Source organism: Calypte anna, chromosome 2 (genome assembly GCF_003957555.1).
Source record: "Calypte anna isolate BGI_N300 chromosome 2, bCalAnn1_v1.p, whole genome shotgun sequence".
Taxonomy (NCBI): domain Eukaryota; kingdom Metazoa; phylum Chordata; class Aves; order Apodiformes; family Trochilidae; genus Calypte; species Calypte anna.
In genome coordinates this window covers 100,383,123-100,402,707 of record NC_044245.1, presented here as the reverse complement: position 1 = coordinate 100,402,707, position 19,585 = coordinate 100,383,123, and the positions used below count along the sequence as shown (strand labels likewise).

At 38.3% G+C, this 19,585-nt stretch overlaps 1 protein-coding gene across 6 annotated transcripts in view; it reads left to right on the top strand.

Annotated features, from left to right (window-relative positions):
* The window catches only part of PTPRM (protein tyrosine phosphatase receptor type M), a 466,786-nt gene that overhangs the window by 152,851 nt on the left and 294,350 nt on the right, over positions 1-19,585 (top strand). For all 6 annotated transcript variants that reach the window (XM_030444842.1, XM_030444847.1, XM_030444845.1 and 3 more), the window contains exons 3-5: positions 2,864-3,129; positions 13,821-13,899; positions 16,620-16,735. In XM_030444842.1, coding sequence (XP_030300702.1) covers positions 2,864-3,129; positions 13,821-13,899; positions 16,620-16,735 — 461 coding nt within the window. The remainder of the gene's footprint in view (positions 1-2,863; positions 3,130-13,820; positions 13,900-16,619; positions 16,736-19,585) is intronic.

Below are 19,585 nucleotides of genomic sequence, written 5' to 3'. Positions count from 1 at the left end.
TACTATGTCTTCACATAAGTAGATTTCATTCTTTCACTACTGGAGTATTTGAAGATGTTTGTATTACAAGTTAAAAGCATGTAGGGCATTCTGTATGAAAATGATGTACTCTTATAACAGGTAGAAACAGGGTGAGCATTTGCAAGAAATAGCAATAAAGAATATTTCTCCTTGTGTTTGCTCCAGTGTGTTAGGAGAAAGGTTGCTACCTCTTGGCTACTGCATCTAGAATAGTGTGTGTCCATACTTTTTCCTCCTGGTTATGGGTTTCCTACAGTCTAGATTACCAATACACAGGAAGAAATAAAATGCTGCAGATGTAAGTACTGTAGATTTGAGTACAATGTAATCAGAAACTTGTAGAAACCAGTCCTTGAATGCAAAAGCATATGAGTCTTGCCTTCTTTCTTTCTGCTAAATTAAAAATCAAGATTTTTCTCTAGGAGAGTATGGAAAACACGTTCAGTGAATAATACTTACATTACTAATGAGTATGGATTTGTCCCAGTATGCTATAGCAACAAGCAGGCTGTAAATTTAATACAGAGTAATGCCTTTTAGGAAGTAGAACATTCAATTCCTTTGTATTACAATTAATTTCCATTTTTGTCAACTTCACAGACTCAGTTATTATGTCTAGAATGAAAATTCATGAGAAGTTATGCTTGCAAAACAATTTAAAGTAAAAGAGCTCTCTTACTGAATTGTTTAAGTTATTTAGGATAAAGGTTCAGTCTGGACCAAGGCTCTCTTAACACTGCCATTCCATTTCAAGAAATCACACAGGAGGCTGCATGTCATTGAAATTTCAAGGTATCATCACCCATAAACATAGAAAAAAACCTCACACAAATTATTTTCCACTAAGTATTTGAGAAGTGTGTGTGCCTGCATTATTTTAAGAGCACTTAGCTGTGCACTGTTAGCATGCAGCTATAAAAGTCTCCATATCTTCACTTTTTAAATGCAGGGTTTAAATGACCTCATGTATTTTACTGATATACTTTCTTTCCCAAGTAGATATTGTGTTTAATGTTATTTACTTCTATGATATCATAGTGTATGTATTGATAGAATTGCTTCCTTTGGGTTCCTTCAGCCCAGAAATATGAATGTCTTGAAAATCATGTTGGATTTTTCTAATGTTGTGTCTACAGTGCTATTCAAATTCTTTAGTCGCACATCTGTTCTGTAACATGATTATTTTGAAGTCACACTTCAATGAAACACATTAATAGGCACTGAAAAATAGAGCATAAATTGTCTAGCTGTTCTTGTGAGAGTGTTTGAATGTATTTTTTTTTTTAACAATACCTTTACATTTCTTGTTGTTTAAGTTGGGACTAAAGTGTAAAAATCACGCCTCCACCCTACCCCCCCAGCTTCTTTTTTTCTCTTTTACAGCTTAGCAATTTGCTGGATATTATCATTAGTTCCTCCTTTTCTCAGCTCTTGACACCAGGAAAGAATTGTCACACTTAATTAGTCAAAAGTGTAGCTGGTGATTAGCTTGAGGAACACTCTTAGTGTTCCTTGTTAGGCTCCACCTAAATCACATACTGCATCCCAGCATCTGAACACATATAATTCCTCCCAGTTTAGTTGCAACTCTTGTGATAGGTTAACCCTGGCTGGATGCCACATGGCCACCAAGACACTCTATCCCTCCCCCTCCTCAACTGGACAGGGAGAGACAATATCATGAAAGACGTAAAGTCAGGGAAATAATGGGGAATAAAGACTTGTCTTTGAGAAATTAATTTAATTTGTCACCAATGAAATCAGATTAGTGTGTTGAGAAACAAAAACATCTTAAACACCTTCCCCCTGCCCCTCCCTTCTTCCCAGGCTCAACTTTACTCCCAGTTTCTCTCCCTCCTCCCCACCAGGGGTGGGTTTAGGGGGATGGGGAATGAGGGCTGTTGTTAGTTTGTCACACAGTTGTTTCTGCTCTTCCTTCCTCCTCAGGGTGAGGACTCCTCACATCCTTCCCCTGATCCAGCTTGGGTGCCTCCTAAAGCAGACAGGCCTCCATGAACTTCCCAACATGAGATGGCTACAGTTCTTCAGGAACTGCTCCAAGCTAGGTCCCTCATGGGGGTCACGGATCCCACCAGGAGCCTGCTCCAGCGTGATCTTCCAGTGGGATCACAGCCTCCTTTGGGTATCCACCTGCCCTGGCGTGGGTTCCTTCATCGTCTGCTCCACCATGGACCTCCATGCCATGGGGGACAGCCCCCATGACACCCTCTGCCAGGGGGGACAGCTTCCATCACCATGGTTTTCACCAGGGGCTGCAGAGAGATTTCTGCTCCAGTGCCTGGAACACTTCCTCCCCCTCCTTCTTCATTGACCTTGGTGTCTGTAGAGCTGTTTCTCTCATGTTCTCCCTCCTCTCTGTGACTGGAACTACATGTAGGTTTTTTCCAGTTCTTAAATGCATCATCCCCATTAGACATAGGGGAAGCTTTTGACAGCTTCTCACAGGAGCCACTATAGTCCCACATCTGCCAAAACCTTGCCATGCAAACACATTATACACTGTATATAGAGATGCTCAGGTAGTTGGGACCTACAATTGATTCTGTGCCTGCATGTGTAAATGCAGCTCAGTGCAGATCACATCAGATTTTCTTTTTTGTCTCTTTCAGGAACTGTAAAAAAGATACCGTTTTTGGAAGAGAATTTTAAGATTCTCAGAAGTAACTTGAGTTTAAATGTCTAACAAATACAGATTACTGTTATATTAATGGAAGCAGAGGGAAATTATTATCTTTTTATTGATGCTTTAATTATAGATCTCCATATTAGGGAGCTGAGAATAAAATAAAGAAGAAATTGAACCAATGACTTTGTTTTGCAGGTTCTTTCATGTTGGTGAATACATCTGGGAGATATGCAGGACAGAAAGCTCACCTCCTGATGCCTCATCTGAAAGAAAATGATACACATTGTATTGATTTTCACTATTATGTTTCAAGCAAGAGTGGATCTAGCCCTGGCACTTTGAATGTATATGTGAAAGTTAATGATGGTCCTGTTGGTAACCCTGTCTGGAACACATCTCTCACTGCAACTTGGAACAGAGCAGAACTGGCAATTAGCATATTCTGGCCCAATTTTTATCAGGTATGTTTTACTTTTTATTAAATTCTGTTTCTCCTAATAATCACGTGGTTCTTACTCATAATTTTGAATTTAAAACAAAATATCTTTCAGTATGTTTTGTTGATCGTTATCTTGTTTATACTTTAGTGAATGATGCTAAATGTTTGTTTTTACCTGCATATGGCTGTGTTTATATGTTTACATATAATTACAGAACCATATAAAATGTATACACACACATACAGGCTTTGAATGTGGGAGAAATAATTGTATTACAACAATTTAGAATTTTGCTATTGTTTTAAGTCAATTTCCTCTGTTTCTCTATAATAAATTGGCTCATTCTTTCAGTTGATTAGGGATGCTGGAATTGAATGCCAATGCTTTTTATAGCAGTAAAGTCTTCAAGTTTGGTTTAGGTCAGTTGTACTTGTTGCTTTAGAATGAGAGGAATCCTTTGAATCCTCAGTTTGAGTCTTCAGTTCAAATGCAATATCCATTTGTTCTGTGGAATAGTAATCATAAATACAACAGTAGCTATTGTAGGACTGGGCTTTGGATTGCATCCTAAAGATTAAGGGAGAATTTCACTTGACAGTTCCTTAGGGTGTTGCTTTTCTGTAGGAAAGTTTATGGATTATACAGTTATATACCACTGTACAGTAGTTCCACAGTTTTTTCTCCTTCTTCCCATGAAAATACAGTCTGTGTCTCCACAGTCAAGTAATTTGCTGTAATAAGAGCAGACCAGTAGGCCAGGGGGTCTTCTTAACATCACTTGCTGTTTGGAAGGTTTGTTTTGGATTTTATTTGGTCCCCTGTGCTGAACATTGTCGCCTTACTTGTGGTTTGAAGATTTCTGAAGAAAAGTTGTCCCAAAGATGGGGTTTTTTGGCTGTAGACCTCTCTAGGAAGTACTATGTTGTCATTCCATAGTGTTGTCCCAAGGGATGACAGCATCCTAAGTCCTACATCAGTGCCTTGAGTACCTGTATCACACATGATAGAGCCTCTTACCTGTTCCTGCATGTACTTTTTAGGGTGAGGCCTCATCTCTAATACTGTTTTAATCCAGTTTTGGGTTCCTCACTACAAGAAGGACATTGAGTTACTGGAGCATGTCCAAAGAAGGGCAATGAAGCTGGTGAAGGGTCTAGAATACAAGTTTTATGAGGAGCATCTGAGGCAATTGGGGTTGTTTATTCTGAAGAAAAGGAGTTGTGGGAGACCTTATTGTTCCCTACAATTATCTGAAAGGAGGTTATAGTAAAGAGAGTGTTGGCTTTTTCTCCCTAGTAACAAGCAACAGAACAAGAAGAAATAGCTTCAAGTTGTGCAAGGGAATGTTTAGATTGGGTATTAGAAGACAATTCTTCACTGAAAGGATTGTCAGGCACAGGCTTCTAGGGAAATGGAGTCATCATCCCTGGAGGTGTTTAAAAGGGTGTAGATGTGCTGTTTAAGGACATGGTTAGTGGTGGACTTGACAGTGCTAGGATAATGGTTGGACTTGATAATCTTAAAGGTCTTTTCTGACCAAAACAATTCTATGGTTCGGTGACCAGGTGTTTGGTTCTCCATCAAATTCTTGGTATGAGTTTGTCAGTGTCCACTGCAATGTACTCAACTGTGTTACAGTGGACTTCTTCCTGTGACTGCATCAGCTGCGAGGCTGTCCCAAGCAGACTGAGGCTGTTCGTTTTGAACCCTTTTCCCTCTGATGAAAAAACAAGTTGAAGAACTTTCTGGACTCATTTTCTCTGTGATTGCTTCACTCTCAATTGACAGAAAGTCCTGGTCCAAAAGATGAATTTGGAGTGACAGGACCATCTTGTCCCTGGATAGTGGGATACCTAGCAAGAGATGCAATACTTGCAGACCCAAAAGAGCAGACTCATCATTTGCTCTTGTCTCTGATAGTGTGTTCATATGTTACATAGTGCCTATTGACGGGGTCCACACTTTTATCTAGTGCTCTGCCCAAGGAATGCCTACAACTGCATCATAGGGGCTTCCTGGAGAGGATTCAAGGCAAGTTTATGGACATCTCAACAAACTTCATTGGGAGGACTTATGATGTGGATCTCCCATAATTTGCCACACACTCAATGAAGAAGTACTGGCACTTTATCCAGAAGGGCAGGCATATTAGCAGAGTTGATGTTCATCTCAGTGTTGTGGGAGAAGCTGTGTACTATCTGCCTCCCTGGGGCATGAGACTGTATGTATCCTTATCACAGAGTCCAAACTTGGTTTAGCTATACCTTTATGTTTCAGAGAGTGAAAGGCCAGTGTGCACTTTGTCTGTCAGAGTTCAAGGAGTATTTGGGCAACACACTTCATCATATGGTTTTGTTTTAAGTAGTCCTGCAAGAATCAGTGTTGGACTTGATGATCATGGTTCCTTACATGATCATCTGAAGATATCTTGAACTCAAGATATTCTGTGATTGTATGACCTTACTGCAAGACTGTGGCCCTACAAAGTGGGCAGTTTGTAACATGGGATCTACTGGAAGGATTTTGAGCATGCTGGGTCATTCTGAAGTGCTATATGGTGCGTGCACACTTTGCAGGTGCTGCATGAATGTGTGTCTGTGTCTCTCATAGAATCATAGAATTGGCTGGGTTGGAAGGGACCTCAGAGATCATCAAGTCCAACCCTTGATCCACTACCGCTGCAGTTACCAGACCATGGCACTGAGTGCCACATCCAGTCTCTTTTTAAATATCCCTAGGGATGGAGAATCCACTACTTCCCTGGGCAGCCCATTCCAATGTCTAAGTTTGGACTGTAATGTCTCCATCTGGGTTTGGAGTGAATTAATAGAGGAGTTTCTAATTTCTCTTCTTCTCAAAGGAGTCTGGATTTTATGCAGCAGAACTTCTGTGTGTACCAGCAGTTATTAGATGAGGATTGTGATTCAAAGCCTCACTCTCTCCGAACTAAAATGCTAATGTAGGGTGATTTTCATAGGAGCAGCCCTGACTGACTAGTAAATTTAAGCTAAATACATTAAATTCAGGCAATCTCTGATAGTTTTAAATGTTATTATTAGTAGTAATCTCTGTCACTTTTCTACCAATATGATACATCTAACTGATGTCTGCGTAATAATGGATATGTAGCCATAGGAATAGAAAAATAACCTTTCTGGTCCATTTTCTCCTCAAGGCCTGCCATCTGGACTGTTCACCCTTACTCATAGGTGAATGCTTAAATGTTTGAATGGGGTACTGCAGTTTTGTAAATTACCATGCATCAGCTTATAATATAGTAGAGATGTGAGACAGTCTGTAGTGTATTCCATGTGTTCTTTTTGCCTCTGGAAATAAAGACATTTTTATGTAATCTGTCTTTCTCTGAGGAGTGTAGTAAATAATTTTCTTTGCATTTGCTGTAAAGACCTGGTTAGGTATTGATATTTAGCTGATGTGCCAAAACCTCTTACAGTATAGTAATATCTGTGGCAGGGTAAGGAATCAGTGTAAAACAGAGTAGTTTCACAGTACATAAGCTTATTTATTCTTGAGGAAGCTCTGTCTCCATTTTCACAGCTTATGGTCAAACCTGGGGACAGACAGGAAGGCAGCAAAAAGCATCTGGGAGAAGTGAAGGAATGATGTGGAGGGTATATAGGTGGATCTTGTGAGAATGTGTCCAAGCTAGATGAGAGCTCAGATGACTGTATGTATGGTCTGGGAAAGCAAAGGACCCATCTAACAAGAGTTTAGCACCAGGTTTTTTTCCTAAGCTGCTCTTCATTTGATTCTAAACTGTGACCTTATGTGGGACAATTTCATGTTTCTCATGTAACCTCCACAACGTACAAAACTTTGTCCCAGGGATTTTCTGAGGCTGCCTGATTTGATTGAACAAAATGAAGAAAAGTGTGCTAAGAAGATTTTTAAGGAATGACAAGGCCCTTTTTAACTTTTCATATATGAATGTAGTGTAACGAAGCAACCAGGTGCCACTAATTGCCCGGGAGTGAGCATGAGCTTGTGTCAAGCCCAATTAGGGCTGTGCCCAATTAGGGTGGGCCCCCACTGTGCCTGAGCAGGACCCACAAGGCGAGGCTCTGGTGGCGCAGCTGGCTAAGACCCAGTACTGCAATGCTGTAGGCTCCGGGTTCGAGACTCCTCAGAGCCTCACCTTGTGGGCGATGAGCACTAGTGGTGCAATGAAGGTAATATAGTGCTCCAAGAGCGACTGACCTCTCTGCAAAGCGTGCTCAGGACTGAGCTGAGCCTGTGTCTCAGGCCTCACCTTTTATTGGCCCCCTGGTCCTGCTCAGGCGCAGTGGGGGCCCACCCTAATTGGGCACAGGTGGGCTTGACACAAGCTCATGCTCACTCCCTGGCAATTAGTGGCACCTGGTTGCCTCGTTACACTACATATGAAGGTTAGTATTTTCCCTATGATTAATCCTGAGGAAAAGACTTAGCATTAGTAGATGAAGAGACAAAGCAGTGTAATCTCAGGATTGAGTCACTGTATCTGGAGGTATTTTAAAGAAATGTAGATGTGGTGCTTTAGGGACATGGGCTAGTGGTGGACTTGGTGGTTCTGGATTAATAATTGGACTTGATGATCTTAGAGGTCTTTTCCAACCAAAACAATTCTATGATTTTCTTTGTGTTTTAAATCACATATCCAGTAGTCATCTGCATGACTGTGAATGCCTTCGAATTTCTGCCATTAGCAGGATGCCTACAAGGTGTCTAGCTGCAAATGAGAGCAAAATGTACTACAGAAATATGAAGAGAAATGATGTGATAAAATTTCAGAGTTACGATATTTATACAATTATTAATGCTTAACATAGTGGTATTGGTTTGTTTTGCTGCTGATTCATGAAAATGTAGGCATAAAAAATCCCACTAATGGCAGCTGACTAAAAATTTGATTGTGTACTGTGGAGTGGATTTTTATCCAACTCATAAAGATTTATTTGTTTAAGCCACATATTAGTAACACATATATGCAAAGCATTCAAAAGATTTAATAATTAACAGTATTTTATTATTGTAGCATTAGTTATCCAAGCTTGTTAATATCTTTCATGTTGATTTTCCATTTAGAACTGACTCCTTAGAAGTACAGTCTCTGAGCAAAGTAATTAATTTCTTATAGTGTATGCTTTTCTTTTCACAAGGTAATTATTTGTGTAGGTTTCACCCCATATGAAAGCTGTAGTATTTATATAAATCACAATGATAACAACATGTGAGCATGTAACAACACTAATTGTAGTTTAATTACTGCTTATTTAAACATAAATTGTCAAGTATTCTGGTGATTAAGGATATATTTAATTCTATAATTTATGTTCTTCCAAGTGCTACTGCTTAACATCTGCCTTTGACTTTAGGTTATGTCTACATTGCAGTCCAGTTACTGATTACAGTGTAGTTGCAGTGACACAGGTTCCAGCTGCCAAGCACCTTCTGAGGGTCAAAGATAATCAGCACAGCTTGTTCTTTTCTCCTGTGCCTCCTGGTCTCTAAGCTATTAGTTCTGAAGTAGCTAGAATATTTCTTCAGGAGCCAGTCTTATTTCTGTATTAAAAAAATCCCTTTAGGAGTGCTCCCCTGGGGGAGCATTGGCTTCCTCTTTTTATCGTTGGTCACAGGAGAAATTTTACTGAGCTATTGTCTAGTTGGTGCATCTTAAGAGCATCAAGGAATTTATCATTCCATTAGAGACAGCCTGCAAACAATACAAGGCTTCGCATAATTACTGAGACCTTCACCCTCCTCCTTACTTGAGTAGAATTAGAATGTACACAGAAAAAGAGGATTAAATGCTACGTAGATTTCCATGGGTAGTGGTGAGTTTGTTTTAGATTCTTGGGGAGCAGTCTCAGAAGGTTGAGAAGCTGTAAAATTGATCATTTGAGATAAAAGTAAGTCCTGGAAAGGCTGTGCCTCTACTGAGGAGGTAAGAGGATTTTTAGGGTTTTCTATTTTCATAAATGTTTTGATTTTTTCCTCATTTCGATCTTTTAGCAGCAGGAAAATCTCTTCATTTCAGGGTTGTTGTGTGCTGGGGGAGAAAGAAAGGAATTTTTTTTCTTTTTCCCTGGTTTAGTTAATAATTCTCAAACCAATTAGTAGTATTTTAAATATATGTTTATGTTTTTGAGGCATTGCTGTCCTGGAACTTTACACTGTGCAAAATACCACTACTGGTTTAGGTCTGGTGAGTGCCTTGTTTCCAGCTCCAAACGCTGCAAGCAAGCAAATTGACACAGCCCCATTGCAAGTTACATGCTGTCCCCCTCTCAGTTTTTATATTTTGAATTATTTGCTTTGTATTTTGCTGGGAGTCAGGCGTGGTGGCAGTGAGCTGAAACAAATCTTGATTAAATAAAACAACAAACACTGCATTTTTAAAAGACAGAAATGGAATTGGAAGGATTAAAAAATAGCTTCCAGTGGAGTATTCTTTATGCCACTGCACCTTCTTTAAACGTAAACTCCTATGAAGCTGGAATGAGAAAATGGGCTAAGAGCCTGGCAGTAGTAAGGACACAAAGGAGTTACATGGTATCACTTCACACTGAGATGAGGTTTACCCTTTACCATTCTGACACTTTCCCCTGTAAATTAGGAGTTTAGGGAATAAGAAGGCAGTAGATCCAACCTGCCTTTTTTCAAATCTGGATTTAAACTTTGGTTTGTTTCATAGCCTACTTTGTACATGCATTGCTCGGAGTTTGGCTCGTACAAGGTACTGAAGTCATCAGCTAGGACTGAGAATTAAGCTTCGTGTGCAGTAAAGGTCAGGCTCACATTGTTGTGTGCTGTGTGTGCTGCATTCAACTGCACGCAGAGGTTTCCTGAACTGTGCTTTGAACTCAAAAGGAACTTTGAAATGTATATTGCATTTTGAATCACAGCCCTGTGTCAGGCATCTTAAATAGCTTTTCTTCATTGAGCTGGGTGATTTGGGAATAGTTATTTTGAGAAGGATACATCAAGGCAGACCGCATACGTAAATTAAAAAAACTTCAGCAGTCTAAAGATGGCCAAGAGTAAGCAGGTGTTTGCTTTTTGTCATATGCACAAAGCTCCCTTATTTTAGCCTTTCCCTTCTCCATAACCCAAAAAAGCTTCTGGGCCTTATGGTAGAGAAAGGTTAGGACAACAACTGCTTTTAAAACAAGAAGACAAGAATAAGGCTTAATACATCTTAATGCCAGGAGCTCATTTTTCAGTGCTGTTCACCCATAAGAGGTTTGCTTGGAGTGCCCAGCTGCCAGCACCCACGGAAATGTTGCTTAACGTAATTGAGCACACCTGTGTGTGCCAAATGATAAGTCCTGTAGGTGGGGAGGGAAATGACATCAAAATCATTCCCAGCCATTGTAGGCCAACTCAGTAAGCTGTGACAGGTCTCTGTGGGGCCTGGGAAGGATCAGATCAGGAACCTGCCTTGACACAGCCTCGATGAAGTAGCCATTGCTAGGGTTGTGCACAGGTGGTAAATGGGATGGTGTTAGGAGGAGTCAAGGGGAAGAAGAACTCAACCCACAGGGGTACAAGTCATGGCCGGTTTTCTGGTGAGAGTCTGTTCCCAATGCCTAAATAATAAATTTGGAAAATAGGTGTAAAATGCAGTCAAAGAAAGTCCCTCTGTGTATTGAAGCATGGCAGGCAGGAAGGACAGGGCAGTGAGTGCAGTCCCAGTGCGTGGCACCTCACTGCCCACAGGCTGGGGTGCAGGGGGAAGGATCGTGGGCCTCAAGTGGCTTTCTTAGTACTCCTTTGTCTTTCTTGGCTTTGCCAAGAGATATTTTTAAGTTGTGTGAAGTAGAGAGTGTTTATATTGGGTACAATCTACCTTTTGACTAAAAGCATTGTGATTTCACCACAACAAAGGCAGGAATTTACAGAGTGAGGTTGTGTGGCAACAAAACGTGTTCATTTCTATTGTTCCTTGGAACAGAGAAGTTATCTCGAGTCGCACATTTTCAGCAGTAAGCGTTTATGTTGGTGAGCAGACCCCCTTTCTTTGTTTGTACGTAGAAAAGGGGAAGTGGCAGGAATGAGAAGCTAATTTTACTCTTCACTGAAGCAGGGAGGACCGGGGACAGTGAGGGGCTAAGCTGCTTCCATGGTTCCTGTTTGGCAGAGCCTGCAACGGGGGGGATGGTGTAAAACAGCTCTCAGGCCAATGTTCAGCAGAGTTTTTCCTGAGGCAGTGAATTCAGTGTTTTAACCGCTTGTTTCCTGCCTGATAAGTTGGCGAAATAATAGAAGAAAAATCTAAGGGCTTGCCAGGCCTGATGCTGCTGGGGTGTTGTCCATGTTTTGGCTGGGGTCTTTTATGCTGCCTGCAGGTGTTGCAGCAGCTGCGTGAGGAAAGGCAGAGCTTGGAGGTGGGAGTAAAAATGTAAAGTGTTACACGACAAGCATCTTGTCAGATGTGAAGTGATGGGGGAAAGAAAAGGATTGAAATAAGTTTGTAGGTTTCATTTCTTACTGGCATTACTAGCAAAACTGATCCAGGTTTGTAAGTAGTCTTGACAGCCCTAATATAAGCTTGTCAATGAATAAATGAGCTAGGTCTGTTCCTGAGCACCCTCTTGCAGTGACATGTACCACTCTTAGTAGGACTTTCAGAAATGTGTCATGTGTAAAATCAAACGATTTTTTTAGTTTAAAAACGGAAAATGCTTAGTTAGGCAGATATTTTAATCCATAATCTTAATTTATTAATTTAAATAAAACAAAAAACTGGATTTAGATATAGCAGTTAATAGTATTTCACAGCGTGGAAATTATATTACTATACTTGGGGTAGGTCTCATGTTCCTTTATATCTGAAGTCAAAGGCACATCAGCAATGTCACCCTGATGATTACACGTCACTACTGGATGTAGTATCTTTTCTATTTACTAAAAATTGCATATTTTATATCAGAAGAGATCAAAACTTGTGATCATTAAAGCTATTATCAGTTTGGCTGTTAGTTTTAGTGGAAGCATGATTAAACTGATAGTATTTCAATTTGTGTTACTTTTCTTTGGAACATGCCCTCTTTAATGACAATAATTGTAATTTAATATTACGTACAGCTGGCAGTTTCTTGATACATTGCCTGTCTTATTTGTCAATGTAATGACATTTCTGTTACATTGGCTAGAGTTTCAGCAGGATATTTTAGATATCCTAAATTGAGTATTAGTTGGTCGTGATAAGTGGGTACGATTCAGTTTTTTCAGTGTTGTAATTTCTGCCTGTGAACTGGGGGAATGTGCTGTGTTTAGAATCAAAAAGATTTTTTTGTTTGTGAGTCCTATTGCAGTAATGAAGTACTTAAAACGTCTCTGAGAACCTATAGCTAAACTCCCCAGATATGAATTGCAGAAATTATTTTGAGATCTTCTACTGAGATATTATGGATGTTTTCTTTTCTGGAACTCACCTATTTGGTTTTGCTTGAAGTGAGGTAATTCTTTGGGAAAGGCATTTAAAAAAAACCCATAAATCCCTATTATCTGGCAGTAATATGTTTAGCTGCTGGTTTGGTTGGCTGCTTTGGAGCTGTGTATGTGCCAGTTCCTCACAGGCTTTTCTGGAATTCAGCATACCTAAAAGCAAAGAACCTGGAAAAAATGCCTCTGCTTTGCAGTTACGGGATCATGGACCAGGTAGTGGTGAAGTGGTGAAGAATTTACTGACCTCAAGGTTTTAAAATCAGGTCTCTGCCAGTGTTTATTCAGCAGCAGGAAACTGTGATATAGTATTACAGGGCTGTATGTTACCCTTGTGACATGTCTGCATTCCGTATCATTCTCTTTCTTCTGACATAATTGCAGTAAAGGATATGGTACGTTGTGTCCTTTGCATCTGTTTCAAAGTCAAGTGCAGCATACGTGTGAAAAACAGTTTCTAAACTTTGTCTTCCTCAGTGTACTTCTGAGATTACTTAGAAGAGACAATTAAGAGTTAACTTCCCAAGCAAATGGGAAGCATTAAGAAAAGAAGATAATTAAAAAAAATGGAACCTCAATCTGAGCTTGAACTTCTTCAGTGTTGCTTTGGAAATATACCTGGCATATTTTTTTCTGTTCCACATAAATGTTCTTGGGATATTCAAAGCTAAGGCTGCCAAATTTTGGAGAGGTTTACTTCTGAGTGTACTTAATTTAAACTACAAGAATGGTCTATTTATTTTGTGACCTATTTATAGCCATTAAACAAACCATGACAAATGAATCTACTTTACTTAATTCAATACATTTGGTGGAAGATTAAGAGCATGGAAAATACATTCACAAAAATAGGTATGTTTGTGTCTGATATTGTGCAAATCTCTGTATTCTGGAGAGCTGTCATTTGAAAAATAAAAGCAGGAGTTTGTTCTGGAAGACAAAGAATTAAAAATAAAATTATTGTTAGGCAACTAGTTTGTGAGACCAAATACTGGGGAGGCTTGATTATTTCTCATTGTGAGCTATATGTGATCACACTTGTAAATCTCCAAATATAATATAAATAGGAAAAAATAGGATTTATGTTCTAGTTCATTTTAATGATAAAGCTACACATTTTAAGGCTTATATATATATACATATATATAGTTTTCAAGATGTTCTCAATAAGTTAAAAAAAGCTGTTGTACTTTTCCACACCAGAGTGTTTTTATATTCCCTGTCTTATAGAGTACCTAGTAACTGAAATTCTTTTTGCTTCTCAGGTTGTTTTTGAAGTGGTCACTTCAGGTCACCCAGGATATGTGGCTATTGATGAAGTGAAAGTTTTAGGACATCCATGTTGTAAGTACCTATCTGCTATTTTGAAGTTAACCCTCCAAAATGAATGTGCATCAATAAAAGTGGAACAAAAGATATGGAAAATGTCAGAAAAGAATGTCACTGCTATAAATATAGGCTAAGCATGTGCAAAGTGTTGCTAACATTTGAGCACTTGGTCCTTAATGGCTTTAAAGATATCTCTAATATGCACCTTGTGTACAATGCTTTCTTTAAGCCCCAGAGCCTAACTGGGCCATCTAATGACTCCTTCAGAACAAAAATCATCAAGATTTGTTGATGATTTTTATTTTTCTATTACTGTCAAAAATTCAGTGGAGCCGCAAGCTGAGGCATTAGTGAGAGCAGATGAACAACACAGGAGCTGAGTATATATCACTATTTTTTCCAAGGCTTAGAAAGAAGAAAACTCAGCTGTCTGAGGGCTGAGGCTTTGCTAAACCAGATTACTTGTGGTACTTCCCTGGGCAATATACTTTGGGTTTATGGCTTGATTTCTGCATTGTTTTTACTTGCTTATGTTTCAGATATGTTTCCTTATCCCATTATTAAGGATATGTAATAAACTATCCTAAGTTCTTTTAAAATTAATGTCAAAACAAAACCTTGTAGATTAAAGCTTTAATACAGTAATCCAGATAAAACCAAACAGACTTAAGAAAACAAGTACTTCATATACTCTCTAGTAGTTAAATAAGGTGTATTGAGATCATATAACAAAATCATAGGCTGTAATCTTATCAACCAAATGACTGAATGAAGAAGAAGATTCTATCTCCTGTGTAATTGTTCACCTTCCTCTTATGCTGTGTTGTACTGGTGTGTATTCTTCGGGGCTTGTAAGAGCTATGATTTAAAATGAGAAGTGTTTTTTGGTTAGTACGAGAGCACATCATAAAAATGGTTTTAGTGTTAGTGGAAACTAGTACACAGACATTTCTTCAAATACAGAGACAGTTATGCAGAATCAGCAGCTGTTATTTTTGAATCACTTAGTTCTGATAAACACAGCAGGCTCTCATGTTGTTAGGCAGTATTTGTGCTTCTGCATTTTGAATTTATAGCTTTGGTTCAGGTAGGATAAGTCTAAAGCAGAATTTTATCATCTTAATAATTTTTGCTATGCGTATTTTCAGAGGTTTGGTCTGTGCATTTCTATCAATCAATTCTCAAAACCTGCAAGTAGCTCTTGTTAATGTAGAGACAAAGCTATATCCCATAGCATGTAAAGTTCCAACGTGACATTGCTGAAAGCTTTAATGAAAAGTTCTTTGATGAAGTAATGAAAATGTTAGAAATTAAGACATCAAACTAGCTACATGGTCTACAAGAAAAAGTGTGAAAATTGGGATAAAACTGTTGTGTTTCTAAAATTTTTCAAGGCTTCTACTGCTTGCTATTCTTTCTGTATTTTGCCAGAAAAAAATACTTTTGGAATTATTAACTCTCTAAGCAAAAAATTAAATGAGAAGAATATTTGCTTTGCAGTTGTCTTGGTTTACAGACAAAGACTAAGCAGAAGGCAAGTTGTAAGCATGTAGAACTGAAAGGGATGGCTTGTGGTGGTTGGGATTTTCTCATGCATGAGTATGTCTGGTTTTGAAACCTAATGCCACTCTCCACTTAGGCCATGCCTGGTAATCTAGAAAGCTAATTTTCCAGAGTCTAGGAAGACTGAGAAAAATAAACATGTGGGGTAAAAACTGATGTGAAAAGAAAAGGATTGAGAAATGGGGACATAATTGAAGAATGTTATTGGCCAGTCAGAATTCAATAGGCAAAGAAGAGGATGACTTTCGCCTAAGGTCTATCTGTCCTGATTGGGAAGTGTTTAAAAAGAAAAAAAATCTATATGTCTGGTTACTAAGATATTAAGTTTATTGCTCGTACTAACATCTCCCTGCCTCAAAGCAATGCTCAGAGCCTGGCTTATCTGCTAGTATAGACAGTGCAAAAACTCTCCTTGCTTTGCAGTAGGATTTGAATGATTGGATAATACTGTCTTTTCAAGGATAAGTTTCTGTATCAAATTTCTCTGTTTTTCTGTGTCACGTGGTTCACTCTTTCAGTAAACCAAAAATACATATGCTATTTTTCTTCCTTCAGTGGACAGAGTTCAGTTTTTAATATCTTTTTCATATGTTAGGTTACTTGTAGCTGTATTGATTTACGTTTCACTGAAAAAAAAAAAAATTGGTAGGGAGATTGTATTGTGTTTGTATCTTTTTCTTCAGTGTTGGTAAAAAAAAAAATTGTATTTAAAGAATAGAGCTGTGGTTGATGAGAAGTGTTGTGTTAGTGTTTTAGCTGTTTGATGTACTACACACACAACAAACATGCTAAAGCATCTCCTATACAGACAATGCACCTGGTTATAAAGAAAAACCGGTTTCCCTGACAACATCACTCAGCTTGTGTTTTCTCTAGTTGATAGTGTAAGTATCTAATAGCTTTTTGTTCAAAACATTATTAGTTTTCAATATGCTCCTTATTAATAGAGTGTTATTGCAAGAGGGATGCTGAGGTAATTTAAGGTAATTGACACAGGAGGAACAATTAAATAGCACCCTTCTTTGCTGCTTTTTCCAAGTTATATAAATAAACCAGCCTAAAATCTATTTATTTGAACCTTGTAAAGCAGGGCTGCTTAATTTGCTCAGTGTATTATTCATAACCAGTATTTTCATGTTGCATAACTTCAATACTTCATCTTCTTCCAACAGCCAAAACTCCCCATTTCTTGCGTCTGCAGAGTGTAGAAGTCAACGCAGGACAATTTGCTACTTTTCAGTGCACTGCCAATGGTGGAACAGACTCAGGTGATAGACTCTGGTTGCAGGTAATTTCTCTCTTTCCTAATATGTTGGGGGGAGTATCTGGGGGGGAGAGGAGTTCACCATTCTGAAAGGCATGTAAAACATGAAAAATAGGGCTGTTGGTTTCATCAATATTAGATTATATAGCACCTTTGAACTGCTGCATAGTAGGTGCTCCGTTGTAGAAAATGATACAGGAAGATTTTCCTCCCTTGTTTCAGTGTGATGCCTTATTAAAAATAAAGGTGCTGGTTTTGTTACAGTGGTGATCTTGAGTAAAGGCTAAATCCTCAAGGAAGAGCATGTGGCTTTCCCACAATGTCTATGCTGGCTTATCTTTCTCTCTGTTAAGTATTTTCAGCTAAAATTGGCCTCTTACTTTTAAGTCTAAAGAACATCAGTATGACAGTTAAATCTAACCTTCTGCATTATAGAGCCAAAGAATCATACCTCTATCAATTGAATCCATATTTTTAAACTTACTGAGTAATGGAGCTTTTAGGTAGGTGTCAGATCTTGATTAAAAATTGTCTCCAACTCCCTGTTTCTCAATAAAGGCAGTCTTCCTTTATCCAGGTGTGTAACCTTGTCTCAAAACCACGCATCTTACTTGATCTCTTTTAGTAACGAGATGCAAGTTTAACTGATGTCTTGCTGCCATGATTTCAGAGTTGACTGTTCTCTTACAGCAAATCATTCCTTATTTTTTTTGTCCAAATAATTTCAGCCTTCTGCTATGGTTTTCCTTTCATACTGCACTTGGTGCAAAATTTCATCAAGCGTTTGGAAATGATTCATTTAAGTGCAACAGGTTAAATAGCTGAATAGTTGCAAGAAAACTATCACACAAACAAATAAGTAAAACCACTTGAAAAGCAATGATTATGTGCTTATGTGAATGGTAAACTCTTGTGTCTAACCAGAAGGACCCTGATCAAATACAGCAAAAGGCAGTGGAAATTTCCTTTGTTTTCATTTGGGCTTGCATGGGTGTTTTCAAACTCTGACGATAGAAGGCTGATATTTCTCTAATGCTCCAGCCCTTTAAAGTAAGTATTGCAGTGCTGGATTGATGGAATAAGACACCTACCTTTCTGAAGTCACTGAGATTTTGTTGAAAGAATGATTTTTTTCAGTCATGAAAAGAGTTCAGCACATATGGGAAAATAATAGGTTGCTATTTCTTCAATGATAACTTTTCTAGAACTTTTGAACTTTTGCACAATGCTTCTTTGGAAAAGCAAAGATAGAATTCAGTGTAGGGAAATCCTGATTCCATTTGTTTTATCCATAGATTTCAGGACAGTATAATTGCAGCTTTTAAATTTTTGCATTTTGGAATTCAGGGTAAGTGTAAGTTCTTTCTGAGGTAGAAAGTTTTTTCTTTATGGTAGAAATTAAATATCCTTGTAGATTTTATGTCACATAAAATAATTCTTCTTAATAGAAGTAGTGATTCTAGAAGATCTTTGCTAATCTTAATTAAGTGATTCCTTGTTTATATGTGATAATAAGATTAATTTTTTTATCTGTGTGAAGGATAAGAAAGTGGTGACACTTTGACTCATTGAGGAATTTCATTTTTCTGCAGATCCTTTTTTTATTTATTCTGCCCTTATAACTACAGGTCCCTCTAGCAATCAGTTCAGGGTTGTGCAAATTCCAGGTGTGCCTTTGTGTAAGAACATATTAAAAGTTGGATAACTTGGATTTCTATTTGTAGTGGCTTGCCAGTTTCCACAGATGTCTGCTGCAACTTCCAGTAAGACTGATCTGACAGCTCCACATGTGGGATGGTGCAAATCAGGGCCAGAATACATTTCCCAATAGGATTAGCTGTATTTTAGTGTACTAGGTCATTACTAGGTAAAATACCTTGCAGTTGTCCATCCATCAACTAAGACCACCTGGTTTCATGGTGTGATATTGAGGAATTTTGTAAATGCCTGCATATACATCTCATGACTGCCACAGTACAATGTCTGTAACAGGCACCACAAAACATGGTATCACCTATGTCATATGACTGGTAAAATGGAAATGAAAGAACCTTTCATTCCCTGCAACAGTAAACCAATATTAACCACAAAAAAAATCTTAATAAAAGACTCTCTTATCTACAGGAGAGGCAGAATAAAGTAATCACCATTCTTTGAAGACATTTATGCTATCAGGTGACAGGCATTCAGGTTTTATCGATGCTACAAATGGGTCATACGGTCTCTCTGGTGTGGCTACTTTGTCTATCACTGATATTAAGCCCTTTTTACCATCTTTTTGATAATTTATTTCCTTAAATTTAAAAAACATGAAGGAAAAAACAGAGTAAATAAATATGGTTGTGCAACTTTATCAGGGGCTTTTAAGCATTTATGTCGCATAAGTTACATCAGGAGACCTTATCTGTTGAAATATGGCAATTCAGAAATAGTGTGAGATAATTTGCTCCCAAATAATTTCCAGTACCTCTCATCTTTTTTCAAATTCACATTGTTAGTCTGACATGCAGGTAAAGTGCCAGGGTGAGATCACAAACTCACCGAATTTTGTGATGTTTCTGACTGTTTCCAATGGTTCCAGGATTTTACTCATGTGCATCTGTCTCTGTTACTTCTCAGTGTGTGTGCAGCAGAAGAGTTCAAATTTACTAGTGCTCATTTCTCTGGTGAACAAATATTTTACTTTTCACAATCCATTGGACAGTGAGGGATAGGTATTCCTTAAAACAAATGAATAATTGTGAGTTCATTGGTTATTTTAATCTCCTCTTTGCTGAGTAGTTGTTGCAGATGGCATAGATGTTCTTAGTTTAATAATAAGCACGCTTTGAAGCTGTCCCAAGTGAAATCCGTAGATCATTTTTTTTCTTTTTT